The sequence below is a fragment of the Poromitra crassiceps genome (genome assembly GCF_964638095.1).
Source record: "Poromitra crassiceps genome assembly, chromosome: 10".
Taxonomy (NCBI): domain Eukaryota; kingdom Metazoa; phylum Chordata; class Actinopteri; order Beryciformes; family Melamphaidae; genus Poromitra; species Poromitra crassiceps.
In genome coordinates this window covers 17,230,639-17,256,000 of record NC_139631.1, presented here as the reverse complement: position 1 = coordinate 17,256,000, position 25,362 = coordinate 17,230,639, and the positions used below count along the sequence as shown (strand labels likewise).

General features: G+C 42.9%; 2 protein-coding genes across 2 annotated transcripts in view; both read right to left on the bottom strand.

The window, feature by feature from the left end:
- spef2 (sperm flagellar 2) overlaps window positions 1–15,087 on the bottom strand; it is a gene marked incomplete at both ends in the record, with an annotated part of 31,456 nt that extends 16,369 nt beyond the window's left edge. The window contains 25 exons of the mRNA XM_083645296.1: window positions 973–1,118; window positions 1,369–1,506; window positions 1,723–1,861; window positions 2,558–2,685; window positions 2,985–3,073; window positions 3,360–3,554; window positions 3,733–3,887; window positions 3,994–4,207; window positions 4,430–4,677; window positions 5,067–5,170; window positions 5,480–5,514; window positions 5,733–5,832; window positions 6,049–6,096; window positions 6,225–6,298; window positions 6,404–6,626; window positions 6,938–7,103; window positions 8,407–8,594; window positions 10,462–10,650; window positions 11,218–11,434; window positions 12,175–12,251; window positions 12,477–12,599; window positions 13,643–13,813; window positions 14,016–14,268; window positions 14,408–14,510; window positions 15,030–15,087. Coding sequence (XP_083501422.1) covers window positions 973–1,118; window positions 1,369–1,506; window positions 1,723–1,861; window positions 2,558–2,685; window positions 2,985–3,073; window positions 3,360–3,554; window positions 3,733–3,887; window positions 3,994–4,207; window positions 4,430–4,677; window positions 5,067–5,170; window positions 5,480–5,514; window positions 5,733–5,832; window positions 6,049–6,096; window positions 6,225–6,298; window positions 6,404–6,626; window positions 6,938–7,103; window positions 8,407–8,594; window positions 10,462–10,650; window positions 11,218–11,434; window positions 12,175–12,251; window positions 12,477–12,599; window positions 13,643–13,813; window positions 14,016–14,268; window positions 14,408–14,510; window positions 15,030–15,087 — 3,581 coding nt within the window. The remainder of the gene's footprint in view (window positions 1–972; window positions 1,119–1,368; window positions 1,507–1,722; window positions 1,862–2,557; window positions 2,686–2,984; window positions 3,074–3,359; window positions 3,555–3,732; window positions 3,888–3,993; window positions 4,208–4,429; window positions 4,678–5,066; window positions 5,171–5,479; window positions 5,515–5,732; window positions 5,833–6,048; window positions 6,097–6,224; window positions 6,299–6,403; window positions 6,627–6,937; window positions 7,104–8,406; window positions 8,595–10,461; window positions 10,651–11,217; window positions 11,435–12,174; window positions 12,252–12,476; window positions 12,600–13,642; window positions 13,814–14,015; window positions 14,269–14,407; window positions 14,511–15,029) is intronic.
- An 836-nt stretch (window positions 15,088–15,923) lies between these two features.
- Window positions 15,924–25,362, bottom strand: part of lifra (LIF receptor subunit alpha a) — a 33,331-nt gene continuing 23,892 nt past the window's right edge. The window contains exons 12-18 of the mRNA XM_083643901.1: window positions 25,130–25,315; window positions 24,886–24,987; window positions 24,409–24,558; window positions 24,017–24,154; window positions 22,513–22,606; window positions 21,409–21,475; window positions 15,924–20,518 (exon numbers count right to left, since the gene is read on the bottom strand). Of these exons, the coding sequence (XP_083500027.1) occupies window positions 19,817–20,518; window positions 21,409–21,475; window positions 22,513–22,606; window positions 24,017–24,154; window positions 24,409–24,558; window positions 24,886–24,987; window positions 25,130–25,315 (1,439 nt within the window). The 3' untranslated portion in view covers window positions 15,924–19,816. The remainder of the gene's footprint in view (window positions 20,519–21,408; window positions 21,476–22,512; window positions 22,607–24,016; window positions 24,155–24,408; window positions 24,559–24,885; window positions 24,988–25,129; window positions 25,316–25,362) is intronic.

The following is a 25,362-nucleotide window of genomic DNA, read 5'->3' as shown; positions in this document are numbered from 1 at the left end:
TGCTTGAGAAAATGAAATGTGAAACTAATATGACATAACTGAGCTGATGTAGTGGTGGCTACCACTGCTCATGCTAACTGCCCAGTCCTTCTTCTTATGTTCATTCTAAACAAACCAGAAACATGGAATAGAATGGTATAGTATCCAAACAGACATTTAATCATATAAATATACATTTTTCTTCTATTTAACTTGGTTGCATATTTGTATTATTGCTGTAATGTTTTCTGCTGTTTCTGTTTCTCTTGGGTTTGTTGAGACGAGATTAGTAACTACGGTAATGTGAATGATAACTAATAGAATTGGATTAGAGACGTGGTCCAGTGTGTAGAGCTATTCAGTTGGCAGTCTGCAACATCAACGCTAGATGCCACAAAACCCTGCACACTGGTCCTTTAAAATAGTGATTAGTGTATAACTACTAGTACTAATGTCTTAATCGCATGTTGCTATTTAAATAGTTAATAGTTGTAGTTTGTAACTTTTAGAGTAGGTTTGTAGAGTGCAGATGTAGTGTACCTTCTGAGAATAGGTGAAAATCATATTTATACTGCATGCAAAAAACTGCATGGTTTTTGCCAAAAACTGCATGGGATTCGCACAAAGTGGGCATGGATATTTTGAGGTGAGGGAGCTCAAGGTACCCATTTGAAAATGGCCATGCCAGTTTTTCCCTCGCCAAAACCTACCCTATATTTGGAGCGTTATTTCTCAACAAGATATCATGACAGGGTTGGTACCATTGGATGCCTTAGGTCTTCTAGTTTCATATGATACCAGTATCTTCAATCTGACTTTAAAACTGAGCTCTCGTCTCTGAAAAACAATAATTCTGTGTCTGCTAGGAGTAGAAGAGGATTTATTCAAGTGGTATTGTAGTGATATATTTGAGCCACTAGGGGAAGCCGTGCCCCCCTGGCCCCCGCTAAATCCACCTATGGATGACACATCATTCATTCGTGTGTTTCTTGCCTCTCCTGCTGATCCTCCACATCTGTGATGTCCAGTAGGGGGATGCAGATGAAGTCTGAGGGCGTCTCAGGTAGCACCTGTCTGTACATGCCCAGATAATAGTCCCTGAGGATGCCCAGGGTGTCCTGGAAACGGTCCACCTCCACCTATACAACACATACAGTCAGGTGTGATCACGAAACTGTGTGAACATGCGTTCACAAAAAGATAGAATTAGCAGCGGACAAAATGGAACTGACCCACCGCTACAATACAGGGACAACATTGAAACATTTGTGCAGCCCATGGTCAAACTGAAATGAGTAGAAAACGTTACCTGTATGAGTATAGACTCTAGTGATGAGTAGAAAACGTTACCTGTATGAATGTAGAGTAGTGATGAGTAGAAAACGTTACCTGCATGAGTGTAGAGTAGTGATTGATGAGAACAGCAGTGTGATCCTCCAACCACCCGTCCCCCATGAGAGCAGCCCTCTCTTTCCCATCCTCCTCCTTACGCTTGTCACTAATGTCCCACAGACGTTCACGCAGGTCCTACACACATAACACACCACAACACACCATTATCCAGGCTTTCCATTTCTAAGCTTCTCTATTTCACTCGTTATCATCTCTACTCCATTTTATTTTACCGTTTTCTTTTAATTATGTTTCTCCTCGTTGGTACAGTTTTGTATAATCTGCAATTTTGTCATGGTGTCTTTGTCCGTCTAATGTACTGTATACTACAGTATTACAATTTATTCTTACATCCAGTCTCTGATGAATCTCTGCCTTGGTATCATCGTCCTCTCTCATGTCATCAGGGACGCTGTTGTAGTCCCTCTGCCACTGAGACACAAACTCCTGCTTCATGTCTGGACGCCCCAGGTAATGCTTATACTCCTCTCTAGAGATATAATATTTTATAACAGTTTAACAGTTTTTAGAACAGCTTTAGTAATACAAACTGCTGCTTCAGGTCACAGCAACCCGGCTGATGCTTACCATGTACGAGATGGAACAGGTAATCTTTAGGAAAATATTTACTTTTCAATATCAACATTTTTTATGAATTTAGCTAATATTACAAATATCTTTTGTAAGAGATATCTGACTCCTGTTTATTGATTATTTGATTTGAAATATCATGAACCATGCAGGTGCAGAGTAGCTCATAAAATCACGAGTGGTATATCTATGTTCGATAAGATGATCATAACACTCTCTCTCTCTCTCTCTCTCTCTCTCTCTCTCTCTCTCTCTGTATATATATATTTTTTCCTTTTTTTTCTTTCTTTTTTGCAACACACGTTTACTTTTCTTTTTGGTTATGCTATACAGAATTCCTATGGGCTGAATATTGACAGATTGACAGGTTATCAGATGGTTAGAATTTGCAAATACTTTACTGATGAGCAAAGCTGTATCCTTGGTTCAGAGCAGATGTGCATTCCTAGCTGTTCTCATTATCAGACATACAGATGTAAGAACATGGCCAGAACATGCAATTGTGCATTTTCAGCTATTCACATAATCAATCTGTGCTTAGTGTAAATGGGGACTGGAATAAACAAATGATCAAACTCTAGGTCTGGCTAGATACCTGATGTTGAATAGGTGGTGAATGATAAGGATGTGTTCTGAGCGCAGGTTCTGCATCACAGTTTTGACGTTGCTCACATATGAATCACACACTGTGTCCCAATAGGGGCACAGGTACTCTGGGATGTCCTGGATACACAAGGGGAGGAGATGAGTGTGGAAGGAGGAGGTGAAATAGAAGGGAGAAGTGGACAGAAAGGAAGTGGATTGGAGAGGATGAGAGAGGAGGAAGTAAGCAATCCAGATGGAAAATATGATATATTGTAAAGCAACAGATTTCAGACGATTTAAGACAAAGTGGCCTTACTCCAAAAGGCCTTGGAGTAGTGTAGGGAAGACTATGGCCTGTCTAACAGGTTATGTGATTTCACCTAAATCTAATGCCACCCTACTAAGCTAAACAAACATGAATACACGTTATATTGTACCGGAGGCAGGAGTTCATCCACATAGACCCAGCTGGGTGAGCCTGGGTGAGGAGGGGCAGACTCAGACGGGCTCTGAGAGTCTTCATGTGCTATAGATCGACCAGAGGAAAAAACAATTGATTATATCTCTACTGCAAAATAAAATCACTCATATATCAATCAAATCCAAAGAAATAAGTGAAATGAAAACTTAAATAAGTTAAATGGATGTCTTCTTTTTATTCATGGCAGCAGTGGGACTCCAGCACTGAAGTGCCAAGCCACCCTAAAAAATGATTTTGCTCATGATATTTCAGTGACCTTACACAGCTCAGTTAATATTTGTGAACAAGGCTAGAAACCATGTAAAAATGTAGTCCAGTGATGAGTGGTCACCTCGTCCACCTCTAGGGGGCTGTGTGTTGGACTGGGAATGTGACTTGACACTGAGGGCGGTTTCCTGGTTGAGGCTGGATGAGGACTCTGCGAGGCCGGGGGCCTGGTCTGGATGTGGAGCTGTGGCTGAGGGAGAGGTGGATGGAGCTTTCCCACTGTCCGACACGACATCGTCCACAGGATGAGTGGACACAGCTGATGAGACAATAGAGAAGTGGAGAATGTGCCTGACAATTGATACATATTCATATATGTTGGGTTGTATGCAGCCTTTTATCTATTTATCTATCTTTCTGTTAGTAATAATTACACTACACTACTAGTATACTTGTATTACTAGTGTTCACCTGAAGCTAAAATCATAACCAGTTACCTTTCTGTTTTTGCCCCATAACCTTCTGCAGGACAGACTCCACCTTCTTGTAAAGCTCCTCCTCCTCCACGTCTGCATCAAGACGGACCAAAATGCTTTGCTTCCCACCAAACCACTTCTCTAGTTTTGGCCAGGTGTCGTGGAAACCTGTGATCCTAGAGAAGAGGAGAGAAGAGAGGCCAGGCATCATACAGAGGGCTATAAAGTAGCAGGCATGTATCTTTTCCAATCGCTCCCTCCCCTTATCACTCCCCTTTTTACCTGTGTTGTATCTGTGCCTTCTCCAAGCTCTTATTGTCTCTGGTACGTAAGGCTTTGGTGGCAGCAGCAGTAGCAATATCAGTGCCTGTACCTGTACCAGTATCAGTAGCAGCAGTCACAGCAGAAGCGACAGTCACAGGGTCCTGGGTTGAGTTTACTGGAGAGCTTTCCACTGCCGGAGGCACCACTGGCTCCTCCACACTCTCTGTTGTACCTACACGCACATACAAATGGCAACAAATGTATAAATGTACAATTCTATATTAAAATGGATACACGTGTGTATTGTATGCAGGTGTCGAAGAAATCAGTGTGCAAGAGTATTAGGCTTCTTTATTGCATGCAGGTATTGTTCAGGAAATGGAGTACCACAGGGGCAGGTAAATGTTACACTTGCACGCATACACATTCAGTCATCCTCGCCCGGGTAACCTACAGGTCTGTTGGGCTGCTCGGCTGAGGACACGCCGATCAGAAATGTCCAGCAGCAGAGCCAGGTCCAGCACGGGGGCTGGGGGTGGGGGCTTTTTGGTGGCGTTAGGTTTGACTGCCAGGTTAGCCCTGCTGCTCACAGCCTCATCCCCTCGCTCTGCCCACCCAGCCAGGGCTTTCTCCAGCAGGCGGGCCTGGCTGATGTTCACTGGAAACCCATCCAGGATCCAACCTGAAGAAGCTGGAACCTGCCTGGTACGGAGAGAAGACATTTGCATAGGATACGATACTGTATTTGAACATAGAGTACAGCCTACACTTTAGATCTTGCAGGGCAAAAAAAAAATCCCATGTGATCTCCACTTGGAATGGATATCCAATGAGTTGGAACATGCATAGTAGAGAGAAAATAGAATAAAACACAAAATATACTGTAGATTCTACCTGTGTGTGTGTGTGTGTGTGTGTGTGTGTGTGTGTGTGTGTGTGTGTGTGTGTGTGTGTGTGTGTGTGTGTGTGTGTGTGTGTGTGTGTGTGTGTGTGTGTGTGTGTGTGTGTTGCGTGCACAACATATGCATGGTAAAATGTAATAAGCAATAAAATAAAACACACTAAATCCGGGATACAGGTTGCGCACTTACCTGATAGCCTCCACTACAATGTCCACCAGTAGTTCATCAGGGATGGCTTTTCCTTTCCTCAGCTCCTTCTCTGCAGCTGCTCCCTGCAGGGCCCGTGCAGACAGCTAGGGGGCGCCACGTAAGCAGTTAGGATGAGTTAGGAAGGAAAGGTTGGAGGACAGGGACAGCAATTAAGTGTTTCATTCCAAATAGTTATTAATTTGGGGAACAATAAATAATAACTTAAACAATATTCCACTCTGAACTTTATTTTCCAGCTAGTACTCATTTTATGAGATTCGGTGTGCATTTTTTTTGGTCACAGAAGGCCAAGGCCCTTGTATGGTCTACATTTTGTGGTTGGATACATGTTTAAACTAAAGATAAAATAATCTATAATAACAAACATTTGAATTCATTTTGTAACCACTAACCTTTCTGTTTCTACTTTCCTCCTGATTGTCCAGAGCTGGAAAACAACAAAGTCTCTCATACACAATACAAGAGTACATTTTTCACCACAGGCAAATAAAAACACTGTAATGTCTCTGGAAAACAAAGAAATTTACAGGCTGGTGATCTTAATATTTGATTATTTGTAGAACAAAAGAGAACAGAACAGAACAGAACAGAACAGAACTTAATAGAATAGAATAGAATAGAATGCTTCTGTCTGTAGTAACCCACCCGATTTCAGTGATGTGGAGGATTTGTCCTGTTTGTCAGTGTCTTTCTCTTGCTGCTGCTCTGTGTTCTCACTGGCAGGTAACTCACTGCTGTCTGTGTCCTGTAGTAGACAATGGAAAAAAGTATTTAATTAAAGTGAGTATATGGAGAAACCAAGTGTTTATTGCTTTGAAATGAATGGTTATTTATTTTATTTATTTGAGGGACAATGCACATTAATGAACATTGTAAATGCGCCAGTGTTATTAGCCAGATGGATTTTCAACTGCTGTACCTTGGAGCTCCAGTTAGAATTGCCAGTGCCTCACACACTGACAGGATTATTAACATACATGTCTTTGATGGTGGGAGGAAGCCGGAGCATCTGGAGGAAACTCACACGAACACGGGGGAAGAACATACAAACTCCACACACAAAGGACCTGGGACAGACTGGGGTTCAAACCCTGGACCTTCTTGCTGTGAGACTGGACACTACAGAATTAGACTAACCTCCTTTTCATTCTCATAAGCAGTCAGCGCCCCCTGGATCAGTGTGTCAGCCGATAAGACATGGACACCATCAGCTGGAGAGAAGGACACACACTCACACAAATGAAGTTGTATGGCATTACAATGTTACGAGTGAGTGGAGTGATATTGTCACATTGGATATGTCACATGCTGTGTACCCTCAGCGATCTTGGCTAGGCAGGTGGTCTTGCCAGAGTAGAGTTTGCCCAGGACACAGGCCTTCAAGGTGAAGTGAGGGAAGGAAGGAGGCGGGGTGCCCCGGGAGGGTGGATGGACAATGTTCCTCAAGCGCAGGACAACGTGTCCAAGGATCCTGTTGTTGGCCGGGGGGGGCTTGGTCTCCCCTGCTTCCTCTGGCCACGCCCACTCACCTACCATGTTCTGACACACATAACAGATGACTAAGATGGAGAAGGTCTTCAGCCTGGAGAGTCCAGGGCTTGCAGTGTTTTCTATCCATATACATTTTATTTGGTTGACAGGAAGGCTAGTAAAGATGGAATGGAGGAGCGACATAACATCCCCATGACAGATGGGTTAGAGGACAAATGAAGGTGAGATCTATCATTCTTTCATGGATGTTGATGCCCTTGTAGGAACTGAACACACACACACACACACACACACACACACACACACACACACACACACACACACACACACGCACACAGCAGATTCCATCTCAAACTCACAGTGTATGCATCATAGTCTTGATTGTTGAGAGTCTGCTGCTTCTCAAGCTCTACAGGGTCTAGTGAGGTGGAGGACTCAAGCCTTTCCTTAGTCACCGGCTCATACAGGGGAAGACCACTGATCAGCAACTCCTTCCACTCCCTCATCAGCTTCTCTGGAATCAGACTGGAGATGGCACGGGACAACAATGGGACAGGGGGCAAAGCTACATTTAATAACTGTTTGAATTGTAATTATAATCAGACCTGAACAACAACAGCTTTATATGGTTTATATGGTTTCACTATTTGAAGTTGATTTACTGTACCTCAACAGACAATGAAATGGACTCTAAATTGAACACATCACTTGTAAGTTTATGTTTACGAGTTTAAAATAAATTTGGTTACTGTTTTGCTGTGGTCCGATAATGATTCAAGTTCACGTTATTTTATTCAATTATGAATTATTTAATGAATATAATATACTGTATATAAAAAGAGTGCCATGTAATGGAGCCAGTAAGAAACAAAACTCTGAAGGTGAATGTGTATCTGTGGTGATGATGTATATTGGGTTACGAGAAGAAGCAGACAGAATGTTGAATTCTTCTAATTTTATTTGACCTCAGGAGTACATAGAATTTTTTCAGTATTGATCATTTATTTGGTCATTGTTCACACCTTTTCTTCTCTCTGTTGCCATACCAGTGCACTGTAAGGCTTCATCCGTTCTATACAGTAGCAAACATTTCAGTTTTTGTCAATACTGTCACCTATGCCACCTAAATACCCTTTTAAGAAAGAAAGAAAGAAAGATTGATTCATTTCTGACCCTGGTCTTATGGCATTCAAGTAACCCACTCTCTTTCTAAGCATCTTGCAAATGGGGGGGGGGGGGGGCTTCAATTGCCTTTTTTTCAGATTTCTTTTTTTTGGGGGGGGGGGGGGGGGGGGGGCATTTTGCCTTTATTAGGATAGGAAAGTAGGTTGACAGGAAAGGTGGGGAGAAAGAGAGTGGATGACATGTGGCAAAGGACCACGGGTAGGATTCGAACCCGGGTCAGCCGCATGAAGGACTAAGCCTTTCTGGTACGCGTTCTACCAGGTGAGCCACCGGGACGCCCCCAATTGCCTATTTTTATCATGAAAATTGAAAAACTGAAAAAGAGTTGGTTTGCTTTGATGTTGATCTTCTGGACTCAAGTGAGATCTTTTACAATATTACATACAATATTACAGACAGCAATCACATAAGAGATTGTACATGCTTTCTTTTCCTCAACCCCATCCCTCTAAGCAGCCAGGGTTCTAGATTATGACTTTAGTACATTCAACACTTGAAATCAATTTTTTTTTTTTTTACTCCTTGTTAATGATGGTTAAGAGACAAAATTGATGGAACATAATGAATTGCCTCATATTCATTACTTGATTGGCAAACAGGTCAGCTTGGAAGTTTTAAGGTCAGATGCTAGTGTGTCACGTACTTTCCAGTGAGCAGGCGGTATTCTCCAACCTTGGTGGCCAGGTCCACTATCTGCTCCAAAACCTCCCGGCAGCTCTTCAAGTGCTTCCTGTGTTTGTTCTGAGCACGCTCAGCAGCCATCCTGTTATACAGTTCCAGCTCCTTCCTGATCTCTTCGGCACAGTCCAGCTTAGCCTGTTGAGCCAAAGCCTATACCAGGCCTCGACCATAGAATTGGAATGAGTGGAACTGGCATTACCTAAAACATCTACCTAATCAGTACTGTATTCAGTTTATGTATTTATGTACTGTAGTTTGCATTAAGGAAAGATGTTTACAGTCCAAGTGCAAAACACATAATCAGGTGCAGTCATGCACAGAAAACCAAACTTAACAAAAAATCTGCCTTTGTTGTACGTAGTTGACTGATATTGGAGATATCACACTTTAGTTGTTATTTTGGCCACAATAACATATTCACCACTTCAGTGATCCTCAGATGTCTTCAAGAGGTTTGCCTTCTGTGCATCCATAAGAAGAGTAAGATACTTACAACAAAGACAGAACTCCTCGTTTGGTTGGTTGGTGTTTTACTGCAAGTAGGGCAGTCAGTGATCTTTTCTGTTATACTTTTTGAGTTCTCCCTCTTTGCAAACCAATTTTTAGTCTTAGAGAGTCGTGATATATGACCCACGATTTGACTGACACAGGTACACCACATAGTCAAATGCTGGACTGTTTCTGAATGCCAGTTATTTTCATTCTAATTCTATGGCTCCAGCAGGGGTAACAAGATTTGAAGCAGATTAATAGCGAGCTAGATTGAGAGGAAGAGATTCAACATTGCTAGTGATACAACTTTATGTTTATGTTAATACCTAAGGATTCAATTTCCTGGTTTGCAACTAACCACAACAAAGACAGAATCAGTAATACCACAACGCTATTATACTTCGTAATACTCTTTTCTCTTTAAAACATATAAAAGATGTTCTGAGATTTTAAACTGCGGGACAAGTAACCACATATGTGAGACGAATCAATTGTTAAATAATCTGCTCTAGAACTGTGTGATAATGAGGGTAATAACAATGCTACTGCACCATGACCACACCGTAGGCTATATTGCAATACATATTGAACACTTATATTGACCACTTATAGTCAGAATTAATACACAGACACGGTTTCCTACTTCCTCCTGTCCAATCTCACAGCTTCCCTGTCAATCTTCCTGCAAGTCTATCCCTCATCCCTCTTCCTATGGCACCACACATCCTATCACTGATACAGACTAATGCAGAGTGACTAGAGAGGACATCCTATCACTGATACAGACTAATGCAGAGTGACTAGAGAGGACATCCTATCACTGATACAGACTAATTCAGAGTGACTACAGAGAGGACATCCTATCACTGATACAGACTAATGCAGAGTGAGTAGAGAGGACATCCTATCACTGATACAGACTAATGCAGAGTGACTAGAGAGGACATCCTATCACTGATACAGACTAATTCAGAGTGACTAGAGAGGACATCCTATCACTGATACAGACTAATGCAGAGTGACTACAGAGAGGACATCCTATCACTGATACAGACTAATGCAGAGTGACTACAGAGAGGACATCCTATCACTGATACAGACTAATGCAGAGTGACTACAGAGAGGACATCCTATCACTGATACAGACTAATGCAGAGTGACTACAGAGAGGACATCCTATCACTGATACTGACTAATGCAGAGTGACTACAGAGAGGACATCCTATCACTGATACAGACTAATGCAGAGTGACTACAGAGAGGACATCCTATCACTGATACAGACTAATGCAGAGTGACTACAGAGAGGACATCCTATCACTGATACAGACTAATGCAGAGTGACTACAGAGAGGACATCCTATCACTGATACAGACTAATGCAGAGTGACTACAGAGAGGACATCCTATCACTGATACAGACTAATGCAGAGTGACTACAGAGAGGACATCCTATCACTGATACAGACTAATGCAGAGTGACTACAGAGAGGATTGGATTTCCTCCTGGCTCATCCTATCTCACCGCCTCCCTCTCCAGAGCTTCCTGGAAGTCCCTCTCTCTGCGCTGTTGGTACTGACGCTCTCGGAGGAGGCGGTTGTCCCGGATCACATCCTTCTCCATGCGCATCTGGAGGAGCTGCACCGCCAGCCGGCGCTCCTGCAGCGTCTGACGCGTCAGCCGCCCCACCAGCTGCTCCTCGCGCTGGGCCTCCTGCGCACAGGGAGAGTCCATAGATCAATTGATTGATTTAGGGTTGAAAGTTTGAAACGACAGGTGTCGAAGAGTAGATCATGTGAGGTCAAAGATAGCGTGTGTAAGATTTACTAAATGCTGAAGAAGATGGTAACAAGAAAAACATAACAAAAAAAACATGCACATCAAAATGAGTCTGATGTTGTGCTGGTGTGTAGAAACGTGATTGTATGAGAAAATATTGTTGTTGTTTTGCTGTTTTAGTGTTTCATCAGATTTTTATAAAATAAAGCCCTGGCTTTCATTCTGTATAAATATTATTGTGAAATTTGAACGCTAAATATAGTTTTGAAGCTCATAAACGTAGGGTGACAAGCAGAACTCACTTACTTTGTCATTCTTTGAGGCCTCTTTGCACAAAAACATAGTTTGGAAACAGTCGACACATAAAGGGGTGCCTCTCACTCATTTTGATATCACCAGAAAGCTTAGATTCTCCGCTTCCAAAGAGTATGGTTTGAGGGGGTCAATGTGACTCAAAATGATGGAGCAGCACATATAGAGATGTCATATGAAATGTTTCACCTCCTGAGCTTCATGGGCCATCAGCTGCTCCACCAGGAATTTGCGTCTGCGTTTCTCTCTCTGCTGGCGCGCCGAGGCGTCGTCCTCCAGCCTCTGACGGATCTTCTGGATGTACTCGCTGTTGGATTGCAGCAGCATCTTAGGTCCCCCTCCAGGAGCCTCACGGCCCTGCAGGCTACTGCTGCCAAGGGGCAAATCTGCAGGGAGGGACTGACCACTGCAATGGAAAACAGACTTTGGATCAAATCAGGCATGAATTCATTGTCCTAGTTTAATATTAGATCCATCAGTGAGTCACTGTGAGTTCAGCTTTGAGAGTAAAAAGAAGAGGAAAATCTGAATCTTTTCTTGAATAGCTTTGTGTCTTGACTGTCAGGTCAAAGTTGTCTAAAGGCGCCTACACATGACCCGCAGTAAAACAGCTCTGTGCCCGCTGTCCCGTTGTTTTCCTATGGGGGAGAGCGGCACTTCTCAACCAGGTGGCAGCGCTACCCTTGGCGACGCGCACAGCTCGATTTTGCCACTTTGCTCTGCGCTGAAAGTTCAAAATATCTCAATGCTGACCTACTTATCGCTGACCTTTTATGAGCACAACCAATCAGAGGAGAAGATTGTCCTGCAGATTTGCACTCCGCTCACCAGATCGCTCTACCTCGCGGTGAGGAAAGTGCAGACCTCTTATGTGAAGGCGCCTTAAGGGGACTTGTGGTTTGTTGGGTTACTGATATGCAGAGTTCTATTACAAAAAGCTATATTGTTGGAAATAATACATCAGGCAATCATTTATTCTATACAATTTGTCTACAAAAGCCATTTTGTTTACATGTTGTGCTATCAGTATCCCTTTTTTCCAAATCGTGAATATCTATCTTTGGAGAAACACTTCATATTAACACAAACAACAAAACACATTTACATGCACTAGATAAATGCAATATTCCTTGTGCATTCTCTCACCTTGAGGAGGAAGCAAAACCAGACGTAACCAATTTCCTCATGTTCTTCTCAAACTGGGCTATTTCAGCCTGGACCGTCTGCATGGGCAACAGGATGGACACGCATTGTTGTAATACCAAAAAGGCAGAACAATCCCACTCCTTTCACTTTGGCAGTTTGGATTGGAGCACATGTGTGTAACAAACGTGTCATCATGTGTGAAGAAATGTCCTTTATTATTAGATATGATTAGACCCTGCATGAGGAGGGAGGTAAGTGACAAGAGAATCATGGATCACATTGCTATTAGATTGGGCTCAGACCTGTGCTTGTTCCCTGCGTCGCTGCTGCTGCCGTCTCTTCTGTACGTTCTGTGATCTGTTGGGGGGCGGCTTGGGCACCTGGACAATGGAGGCGTGGATACGAGCCATGATCTCATTCTGCTTCTGACGAGATGCACGCAGCTGCAACATACACAGTTCCCTATATGGTCAACACCATCAGTAGCATGAATGAACTATTCAATCGCCTCACAGCTCGAAGGTCGTGGGTTCGATTCCCACCTGGGACGAGGTGAACGCTGAAGGAATGCGTGCCCGTCCGCATGTCCTCGAGTGCCCACCGCCCGGGTGGGGTCGGCAAAAGGGCCTTTCTGTGTGGAGTTTGCATGTTCTCCCCGTGCCTCTCGGGGGTTTCCTTCATATAGGAACCCCCTTCACAAAAACATGCAATATCCTGGTTGCTAATGTGGTTCCTCCTCTGGTCGTTAAGGGCGCCTGTTCAGAGGGAGGGGAACTGGTTGGAATAGCGTGAACCTCCCACGTGCTATGTCCTACCGGTGAAGCTTCCTCTGTCAGGTGAAAAGAAGCGGCTGGCTGACTGCCCATGTCTCGGAGGAAGCATGGAGCCAGTCTCGGCTCTCCCCAGATCGGCAGAGGATGGAGTAGCAACCAGGATTGAGAAATCAAGTGAGCACTAATGGGGGATAAAATGGGATAAAAAAATCGGGGTGAAAAAAAATAAAAAGAAAAAATGAATGAACTATTCTTCAAAGTAGCCTGGATGGAAAAACCTCGCTCAGAGTTTTCCGGCAATGGGCGGAGAAGACCGTGCGGTGCCGAAAACATTGCAGCACAGGCCACCGGAAGACGGGGCAGGTCTTCTTCTGTCTTCCTGCCTCAGTAACGCATACCAGGCTCTCCCATCTGAGAGAGCCTGGTGACGCGAGGTTATCTTCAAAGAGGTGAGGAGGTGTTGCTGAAAGCAGGGGAAAACTAGTTGTGGGTTGAGTGTAAGTTTCTCTCAGTATTAGTTTACTATTATGTACCTGCATGATAGGGCTGACATTTTTTCTCTCTCGAAATTTGAACATTCGTTTGAACGTGGGGGGGGCACAACATTTGAACTGTAATTACCTGTTTGAATAAAAAATGTACAGTGTTAAAAAAACAGTGTTGAAAGTGTTTTCCTTTTCCACGGTCTACAGTACCTTCTCAATGCTCTTCATTCTCATCTCCTCCTGGACTTTGAGGTGTTGCTGCTGCTGGACCAGCTGAGACATGACAGACTTGGCGTTCGATTGCTGGGCCCTCTCTTCATAGCGCCGAGAGATTTTCTGCAGCTTCAGCTCCGCATCACGCCTCACCACCATATGCAGACGCTGTGGGAAAAGAGATGCGCGGCATGGAAAAAGATGTATGTTTAGTAGACATTGATGTCTTGTGTGAAAACGAATGAAATGTGAATAAAAATAAAAATAAAAATAATAAAACAAACAACCCCCCCCCGCCCCACACACACACACACACACACACACACACACACACACACACACACACACACACACACACACAGCCCTTTACCTCAGAGTAGATCTCATTCTCCTTTTTGTGCAGGCTGGCCATGGCGAGGGGCTGCATGGTTTCCATCACTGTCCCAGTGATTCCTGCTTTCCTCTTCTTCTCCAGCAAGACGTAGAGCTGGTAAAGGAGACGTGTGGCGACCCCCTGCTGCTCCTCCATCAGTGCCTGGGCTGTGTTCAGGTCAAACGGGACCCCCAGCAACTGGAGACTGGGCTCAATGCGGGTAAAATTGTTCAGCTTTGAGTTGGAGGTGCTATGAGGAAAGATGGGAATAACTTTAGAGTGGGCATATGGAAACACGCAACAACAAACAACTAGATAGATAGATAGATAGATAGATAGATAGATAGATAGATAGATAGATAGATAGATAGATCGATTGATCAACTTACTTGCTCTTCATAAACATATCGAAATCATCTTGCAGCTGGTATTTATGCAGGATCTCCCCAATGAGGTATCCACTGGAGAAATCCTTTGAAAAGGTATTTGGCTCTGTGAAGACAAATCACTCCTGAACTCCTGCATGCAACTATTAGGAGGTACTGTAATGCCATGGCCATCATGGTCGTGGCATGCAAATCCAAAAGGCCAGTTCCTTCCTTCCTATATAACGTTATTAACGTTTGGCCAGGTGTTGCTCGAAAAAGAGTTCTTTGATCTCAAGCTTTTATCTGGTTAAATAAAGGTTCAATTAATTAAATTAAATTAATATCACATTGTAGGCTGGGTCAACACTGGAATAACTGGATATCCTGCCTCACATAATATGAAAAATTAATATCACTGTCAAATTGTCAATATAAATGTACCCTACCTATCCGTGCTAGCTTCAATTGATAATTTCAATGATTCACTCACTCGTAGCTAACGTAACGTTAAGTTACCTGATTGAAGGTGTGCTAACGTTAATCAGCTCGTGGAGCGTTTGGTTTCAACGTAAATGAAAACTGCAGATGATATCCATTGTTGGTCACAGCATTGGCCACGCTAGTTAACTTCATTCATACTCACCAACGGGTTTTGACAGCTGGAGCTCCGTGTTCAGCCACCTGCACAATATATCCGACATTTTCTACTTTGAAATTGATTTGATTTCCTCTCATACAATACATACTACATGGCAATTTGCATGATGCTAGCTAATAGTGTGCCTCTTTAGCCTGCTAATTACGGCTGGAAACCAGACAACAAACAGAGGAAATCCCAGCAGTGCACCGTTGCCATGATGACAAGTCAACAGAAGGGGGAGTGGTACAGCTGGCCCTGGATCAGTTTCACAGTAGACTGATCCGAAATCTGTAGTTTCCAACTCCAGAGGGTCAACAGGGGGGTATTTTTAAACAACACCGTCATTCAGCTAATGAGGCACTGAAGGAAGACTTTTTTTAATCAGGAAAGTCATAAAGCTGGTAGGCCTACAACTGAATGCATACACACACACACACACACACACACACACACACACACACACACACACACACACACACACACACACACACACACACACACACACAACCATCATTTGGCCTGCATATATATATATATGTGTGTGTGTGTGTGTGTGTGTGTCTACCACATAGGACGGTCAAACCACCTGTTTGGTGGTTTCTAAGGCGAGGTCAGCCTTAGAAAATGGCCAGATTTCTTACCGTTCAACAAGACAATACCCACATGTTGTACACTTTAAACAACCCAAGTTGTGCAGTGTAAACCTATAACAATGGTTAAAATTCACCTGATACATACTGTAGACTACTCACATTTCTTGTGTGTGTTACTGCAATAATTATTCCAAGAGCAGGCATATTTATGTTTTAATTAGTGCTAAATGAATACTGCTATTTTTTGTACACAAAATGGCATAATATTGGGGAACTGGAGAAAAGGATAACGCTGAAAAGTGGCAAGACATTCAAATATCTTTATTGCCTTTAAACAAGTGGCATTTCACCTTGTTAGCACTGTTTACAATTAGTGTTGTTTGCTTTGTTCACTCAGTAAAGCATTATTCTCAGAAGCAATTCAGTGTCTCTTTTCATCAATGACTACTAAAATATTCTCCAAAATACCATGAATTTAAAGCAATTTCAGTTCACAACAATTTTTCAGTCATGTTGTCATGCACAACATTAGTCAATATTAGTGTTTGAAAGCAACAGGGTACCACGAAAAAAAAAAGAATAAAGTTATGAATGTACTATTTGGTAGCATACAACATGCATAGATTTTTGCACAAAGATGTAGTCCTAGAGAGCAAAGGCAGACGTGTAAAGACAGTGTACCCATACAACTTTTGAATGAATTAATGGGGGCAGTTAATGGGACTGAATTGGAAATTGCATCTCTTGTTCTCATGTGGGAGTTTGAACTGAGTACTCGCTGGACCAGTAGTACATTTAGTCTTACAATGTCTCTGGCAAAGCTACACTGCTGTGATAAGATGGTAAATGCAAAGCAAGTAACTTACTATTACAAGACTGTGCTACAGCAGACAGAAAAGACAAGATCACAACATTACATTATTTTTGAGACACACTTTCAAAGTTTCCACCTGTGTAAGCAGCAGTCTGACACAAGTGAATATAAGCAAAGAGGAATGCCACTATACACGTAATAGGAATATATCTAGAATCAACACTCATGTGCATGTACTTTCTCAGAAAAGCTGGTTAGAAACTATTGACAAAGCCTAATGCAGTATATAGTCTATAGAGAATATATTTTACAATTTAATAGAGCATAAGTGTTACTGACAAGGGGGGAAGACAAAAGATTATGTACAGTTTATAAAAACAAAGATTTTGAGATAAACAAAGGTGCAGTTTTGTTGACCCAAATCAACATAAAAGTATGTGTTAACACATAGCATTGATAGGTTACTTCACCCAATTCAACTGATCCTTCTCACTAATCAAGTCAAAATCCAATCAAGATTCCAGCCTTCTCACTAACCAAGTCAAAATCCAATCAAGATTCCAGCCTTCTCACTAACCAAGTCAAAATCTAATCAAGATTCCAGCCTTCTCACTAACGTAACCAAGGCAAAATCAGATGAAGTTTCCAGCCAAGATGGAGAGTGGCAGATACATTTTCCATAGTAGTCAAAGTGTACTGCCTATCTGTTCATCGCTGAAGCCACCAAATGTAGTTACTCTAAAATCATCATTCATGTCACAGTAGTTTTACTTAAAAGCTTTTTGGCTGGAGGCTCTGAGAAACAATAGGCCCTAGACTGCCACTGCGACAAACCAGGGCCTGGTTTCCTAAAACAGTGGTTCTCAAAGTTTTTCACATCAAGGACCCCTAAACTGACACAAATTAGACCAGGGTCCCCCATCTGATAAGATATTTTTACATTTAGAGGTTTTATTACAGAAAGTGTATGAAACCCATGGTCAAAATAGTCATACATTCTGTCATTGTGTTACTTGTGGATGGAATTTTAGTGAAGAGAAATGATTCCCCTTTTTGCTGGGGACCCCCTGGAACTCCTTCAATTACCACTGGGGGTCCCCAGACCCCACTTTGAGAACCACTGTCCTACAATACAAGTTTAAAAACAAAAACAAAAAAACACTTGGTTACACTGCCTTTGGTAAAACGAGCCAAGGATGCAACATTGTAACAGGAGGGCAAGTACAGCATGAGGGGTTTATAAGTCAAAATTACTGTCCCATGTCTGAGCTCCATTATTTTTGTCATTTCCAGAGAGCTGTCAAGTGACTGAGACTCACAAGAGGCAATTTTACCAAATTGTTGCCACAAAAACATCAATAAAAGCAACATGGAATTTTGGAGATTTTCTATCCGAGGATGGATATGTTCTTCCCCCTTGGGCCCTTTTATGATCAAAACTGTATAAGGAAGCTTTAGGATAGATTTGCAATGGCAAAAAAAAGTTCACATTGGCTAGATAATTCAAACTCAGTCTGGACTTCAGATCTCCCTAAAAAAACAACTCCAAAGCACAGCAAATCCACATCAAATGCATTATCTGCTAACTCGCCAGGATTCAACTCAAAGCAACCCAAGCAAACAATTCTTCACAGCCACACAGATAGTGTGAGGGATTAACAATTACTGTATAATGCAACCAACCACACTTTTAAAATTTGAGCACTTGGCTAAAACTAGTTTGATTCTGACATCATTTGTACATAGCATTATGCTCAGTGGGATCTGTTATTTTGTCATGCAATAACATTTCTGATCGGTTCAGATCTGAATTAAGCAATTGTTTTTCTTTAGATTTTACACATTTGTGAACAAGGAAGTATGGGAAAGGTGATATGGTGCAAATGACTGGAAGTATACCATTTATCAAGGCAATACTGTAGAAACACTATCCAGGGTAATCCTCATTGATTTGGTATAAGGCGTGTACAATTGAAAATCATCAACTCAACGGAAGAGTTCCAGCAAATCAATGGGGAATAATGCACCACAATGCAAAACAATGTAAAAAAAAAAAGAAAAGAAAAAAAAAGGCCACAGCCTGATTGTGAAATATGTCATTCTTACACAAAATTAGTGGGGTGTGGCTGAACCAGTAATCTCCCACCTCCCCTGCTTAAGGAACACACAACAAAAACAATAACAAGTAACATGAAAGTCAGTTTGTTCGTGTAGTTACATGATCAGTTTGTATTCATGTTCTAGCTTATATCAGTGTATATTCACTGGGCCCATCACCCAGACAATTCCAGACCATAAAAGACTGTAAAATAATGACCATTTCTCATTCATAACAAGCGTGTCTTTCAATTAATATCTCACCCCTCAGTAACAGTCATCGTTTTCAAATAGATCAAGTCTATAAAGATGGCAACCACAGGGTCCGATGTCATTACGCTTTTTTTTTTTTACTCCTGACTTATGAAAACAGGTAATGACAACGAGCTACTGTGCAAATCATTGGACCATCAACATCCCCTCTCGAAGGACTGATCCAATGACATGGATCCAGGTGGGTACCATCTTTATGCACCCGGTCCATTATGACAACTTTGTATCACCTTTACAACCAAATGCCTTTTTGTCTTTCAGTAGCTCATCAGCTGTCATTACAACACAGTCCAGGGTTACTGTAACGTTACAACTTTGTATCACGGGTTACTGTAACGAGCGAGTTTTCGAGATTAGTGCTCTTCTGTATAGTCTTTGTAGTGTTCTTCCAAGTGTGTGTGTTTTCTTCTTGAGTGTCCATGAGATTTCTACGCTCACATCACAAAAACGACGCATTTGAAATAAAAACCAAAATATGGATATATGCTATATTGAAACACAGGATATGACATTGCTAAATGCCCATTGTAGAAAGTCACTGAGTGTCACAGCAAAGGCAGTGAGGGACTGGACAGACAGCAGAGCGCGTTCAGTATTTTTAAGAGATGTGCTGCTGACAGAATAGAACTTTGTTGATTTATAAATATACAGAATCTTTGTTATTTATATTTGCATGAGAGAGACAACTGTCCTCAGTAAACTGGCATAGGTTTGCATGTGTGTGTGATGATGTTTATTTCCATATGTGAGAAATAAACACCTAGGATAACATTATTGACCTGCTGGTCTGTCAAAGCGTAATCACTAGACTGCAATGTTATATCAGAGAACACATTGTACCTGTTTCATTAAATTATGTTTCTACCTGTTAAGATCATGTGGGATGGACTTCATTGATGCATGACACTGACAACAGATACAAATCAATTGGGGATTCAATCTGGAAGATTTGTTAAGGTTTCACCTCCAAGAACGCGGCCCCCCAGGCTGGGTGCTAGCAGTGAGGGATGATATCAGGGTTTCGCGGATGACAACAGGTTGTGGAACCAGGTTGTTGCTGATGACAACCCTTGACCTTTGCTCTCTGCATGTTCCTCTGACTCGCTGTCAGGAAGGAGGAACTGAGTGGAGGCGACAGAGGTGGGGGAGCCCAGAGAGGGGGCCAGGCCACCACCTTCCCCGGGCTCCACGGGGGAGTCCAAGTGCCAGGAGCACTGGGGCTGGTAGCCCACGAATGGACCTCCTCCAGCAGGCTGGGGCTCTGGGAAAGACTGGGGCGGTGCTGGAGCCGCCCCTTGGCTTGGGGCTCCGGGTTGCATCTGGGGCTTGTAACCACCTCCACCTCCGCAGTTGATGGGCAGGTCAATTTGAGGCTGGTGTCCCTCAAAGGGGTCCTGCGGCTGGAGCTGGAAGGCCAGGGAAGACCCTGAGGTCTGGATCCCCGTGTAGGTCACATCGGTGCGCGCAGAGTCTAAGGAAGATGCAGAAGAAGCAGAGGAGTCTGGGAAACGTGGTCTTATGGGCCGGTCATCTATCACTTGGTTGTAGTAGCGTATAGACGTTGGCTCGTCTGTGTCAGTTGGCTCGTCCCCTGTCCCTCCCTCATCTTCATCTTCCTCTGGGATGACGACTAGCGCTTCCTTACTGGAACCACAGTCAGGCTCTTCTACAATATGGACCATGCTGTGGGGAGAGGGCTTCACGTCCAGTGGACCCTGTAAGACACACCCGGCCAATAAGCATGTGACTGAGCTGACTCAATGTCAAATGGAGAAAATCATGCAGCCTTTTTCAGGCCTGATATTCAAAGTTCATTACACATTGTCACAAAGCAGACTGCCCACACTGCACAGTAAAAAAACGAAAACAAAACAAAGACAAGCGCTATCTTGATCAATGTGATCAGGGACGGTGCTACACCAGGCCTGGGGGGGGGGGGGGCTATAGCCATGTCACAAATCTGCCCCAGTTAAGTCCCTTCAAGATTTTTTTTTTGTTATAAATAAATATGTAAATTTAATAACCAGCCATTCTGTCCCCAATCTGATCCCTGCATGCGTGCTCATGCTGCGCGCGTGTACCTATGACATGTGTGTCCGTATCATGTGAGTGGAGGCGATTATTGGATTATTGGATATTATTGATTTAATCTGACATCAATTTAATTTCTGACATTATGATATTCTTTCACCGTTGCATGTGAAAGATGTTTTTGTCATTGACTTATGGTCACTTCTATTAGGCTTATAGCTATTTTTTTATATTCTTTTGCCAAATTTAATTAAGAACTACATGTATGTCGAATGTGTTGTGTGCCATGTCTACTTTCATAATTTTTTTTTAACTTCGTTATAAAGTAACTGTGATGTCATGAAAATTGACTATTTTCATAGCACCCCCACGTATTGGTCAAGCCTCCCCTAAGCCCCCCCTTTAAAAAAATCCTGGAGCTGTGCCTGAATGTGATAGTCAATTTTAGTTTTGAGTTTTGTGTATAGATTTCATGCAGAAGAGGTTTGGCAGTGCTGCTTTTTTCATGTATTGATAGCATCAATATAAAACTTTGCACTGAGGCTGACAAATTTGGCTTAGACAGATACTGTACCTGTGTCCTGGACCAATCACCAGGCAGTTTGGGCTCAGGTATGTCTGGATAGAATGCCTTCTTCACCCTGATGACAATGAAAAACAAAACGTTACCTTATAACATTCATTAAATACTAGCCAGCATTAAAAAGCAAAATAAATTCTCCACTCCAGGTGCCTGTTGTGTATGTATCTATGCATGTATATTGTATTCACGCATGTATCTACCTTGCAGATCAATAAGGGCATGTTTGCATATACAGATGTATGTAGACATATACATAATGCAGTTGAACATGGCTAAATGTAACCTCGTTTATATATATATTTTATTTCTACTCCAGGTGAGTGTCCTCCATGTTTAGGGGGGTGGGACATTGGCTTACATTTCATTGTCCTTGGTGGAAATAAGCAACGCTGCATCGTTTGTTTGTTTTTCATGGTCAAAGCTCTGCCAGTTTGTTTGCTTTTGTCACTGCCTGGCTAATGAGACTCTGCCCTGCTGAATTCCATGTTTTTTACATATTTATTTTATTTTATTTTTAAATAAGAAAAGATCATATAAAGAAATATGTCTGAAGAAGAGCGTGAGCTCGAAACGTCATGGGTAAATAAATCAGCGTAAATGGGAGCTACAGTGTGCAGACTTTTTCTTGTACTGCTGTATTCGTCTGGTCCAGCATCCGCTTTGAAGACCGGTGTTTGGGATGTCTCCTTCACTGTTTTGTACTTTTTAAAATAAACCAGTATAAAACACCTGCTGTGTAGAAGAATTTCTTCACACATGTTGTTGTTCAACACTGCGTTCTCTTTCAAGTCCTAAGAATGTACTGGACCGCTCCTATCTTACAAGGTTACAATTCACAGTGTATCTTTGTTTTGGGTCTTCGTGAACTTGTTGGCAAAATCAGCGAGGCGCATCCATCACGCTCTTTGAACATTGAACACGTACTTGATGATTGTAGTTTTCACCGCATAGATGTTTTCGTCACACAAGGACGGCTCTTAACATCCCACCACAATCCATCCATACACACACACACACACACACACACACACACACACACACACACACACACACACACACACACACACACACAGAGCATGGCACTGGCAGTCTCACCATTTCCTCTTCTTGTAGCAAATGAAGGTGACAAGGACCAGGAAACAGGTCATGGCTCCCAGGGAAGTCAAGATTTCCAGGATCAGCCAATCAGCTATGATACAAGATACAAGATGTTTATTGTCACTCGATGTACAAGTACACACGTGCAAAATTCTTGTGTTCCATTACATATCGTCATTATCATCATCACCATCATCATCATCAACAACATCGTCGTCAGTAAATGTCGGTCATGCTTGTTATGCATCTTATTGGTACATCAACATCAGAACCTCCTTATCAATATTACAAATGAGGAGAGACAGGAAGTATTAGTGATGTCATTACCCTATGCAAATACAATTTAATGTCCCCACTGAAACATCAGGCCTATCCCACGAGAATTCAGGCATGGTGGTCATTTTTACCAAATAAACCACTGATTTCAATGTCTTCAGGGGTCTGGAGACAATATAATTATAAAGGGGGATCTGGTGATTGTAATTATTTCCTCACAATCTCAGTGAATTGTATCCCATCTGGAGCCCGAATATAAATGATCTTCCTCAGCTACCCTGGTTTCAAGCAGTGGGCAAACACACCCATTTCCCAGGAAGATGCGGAAGTCTTTGTTTAAGCTGTAATTCCTCAAATGGCCAAATGGACTCGGGGGCAGTAGGCAGATTTCCCCATGTTAAAATGCCCGACTTTGTAACAGGATTAAACATCGTTCCAGTTAGGGGTGAAATACGGTTTTGGTCTATATAGCTAATTTCACCTCTTCATAACAACTGTAGGGGCCAGGGGGGTACATTTTTATATAACTTGCCCGTTTGGAGTAAAATAGATGATAGAAAAGGGGGTGATTGACAGATCGCCTGTCCAGTGATCGCGCAGCTTGCTCTGGGAAACTCCCATCTCACATGAGGTGTGTAAGGACTCAACCCATTCCCTCCCACTCTGCTGATGAAAAATCAAGATGGTGACGGCCAACGTTTGAACTCCGCCAGGGAGAAGACATTTAATGGGATGGCTACGTCCATATTATTTATGTCTATGGTTTCAAGTCAAAGTACCTGCTTTTTTTGCTTCCAGATATCGGTATCCCTCTGATTTCTTTCTATGTTGATTGATGTCATAAGTAAACATCGCTTTCCTTGACTCCAGGTGAAGCTCATGTCACCAAAAGAGGGTTTTAGGGTGAGATTTTGTGAAAAATCATTTGAACTAACTCTAGTCACTGTTCAAACCAAGTTTACTTTATCAGGGTGTTCCGAGAAAACTGATGGAAGGGGGGGGACACACGATGATGTGGGATTTTAAGCTTGATCTGCTACAGTTTTGTTTTGTTGTATCTGATATTTTTAGGCAGACTTTTTCGAGGCCAACTGCTCGTTTAACCAACAATGTGGCCATAGCTGAGCCTTCATTTACTGTATGGTTGTGGGAGTATCTACTGTAAACAAAAACCTAAATAATAGACAAAAAAAAACACATTTGTGTGGAAACTACAGACACGTACTGTATGTCTCCATGGTGATGGAGGCCGTGGCACCTGTGTCCTCGCCGGCTGAGGTGAAGGCCTTAACAGTGAACTTATAGGAGCCTGGAGAGAGACCCTTCACTGTGTAACTCCTGCTGGTAGGGTCTGACAGGTTGGCTGGAGAAAGAAGGAGAGGGAAGAATGAAGAGAAATCTGAGTGAGTGGGTTTAGTACAAAAGTAAAAAAAAAAATACACAATTCATTGCTTTTTTGCTAAATCATGTGACTGCAACATAAATTGTGATGCATATGTTTGACATAATGAAGTTTAAAAATATAACAATAATTTATTTCTCTGCACTTTAAAAGAAACAGCAGCTGTGGTATATACAGAGGTAGTTCACTTCACTTTCACATTTAAAAACATTTACCGATGCGTGTGAGCTGGGAGCCATTGCTGAGGTAAATGTAGTAGCCCAGGAGGAAGCCCCTTCTGCTGCCCAATGGGATCTCACCCCAGCTCAACTGAATTTCAGAGTCATGCTGATTGGTTAACAGGTGGGGGACAGAACTGGAAGGGACTGTGGGAGACACAAGAAGGGGAGGGGAAGAGAATGGAGGAGAAGGGGAAAGGGTGGAATGAGAGAGGAGAGGAGAGAGAGAAGCAGAGAGGGAGGAGAGGAGAGGAGGAGAGAGGGAGGAGAAGAGAGGAGAGAGGGAGGAGAGGAGCAGAGGGAGGAGAGGAGTGGAGGAGAGGAGCAGAGAGGGAGGAGAGGAGAGGAGGAGAGAGGGAGGAGAGGAGCAGAGAGGGAGGAGAGGGAGGAGAAGAGAGGATAGGAGAGTAGTCAGTGCCTGAAATGCAGAGCATCATTTGTGAAATCATGTTTCCTCTGTGGTGCTCCTCTCACCCAGCTCCTCCATGTATCCCTGCCAGCGCTGCAGCAGCTCAGTGGCCTCTGAGGAGCAGCTGTAGAGGGAAAGGGTGTACCTCACACCCGGCTGGAAGGTGCCTAACGGCGGAGACAAAGATGATCATGAATTCAATAATTTGACTGCAGAAAATAATTGTGGGGGGGGGGGGGTTGTAATGCTCTCGTTTCACAGAACTAAAATGTGTTTTTTGGATGAGAGAGAGTGTCTAGCCTGGCATACCTGACTGTGCGGAGACGTTGGTGTTGTCAGCGGGCACCTTGGTCCACTCCACGGGGCAGTTCTGCAGGCAGGAGGCCTCGTGCCACTCTACCACGTAACCACAGCTGGCGTTGGCATCGCTCTGCCAGGACAGAGGGAAACCTCCATCCATGTAGACGGCCCTCGACACGGCAGGGGGCGCAATGTCTGCACAGAAGACAAAGACAGGTGTCACGCATCTCCATGTCTTCAAT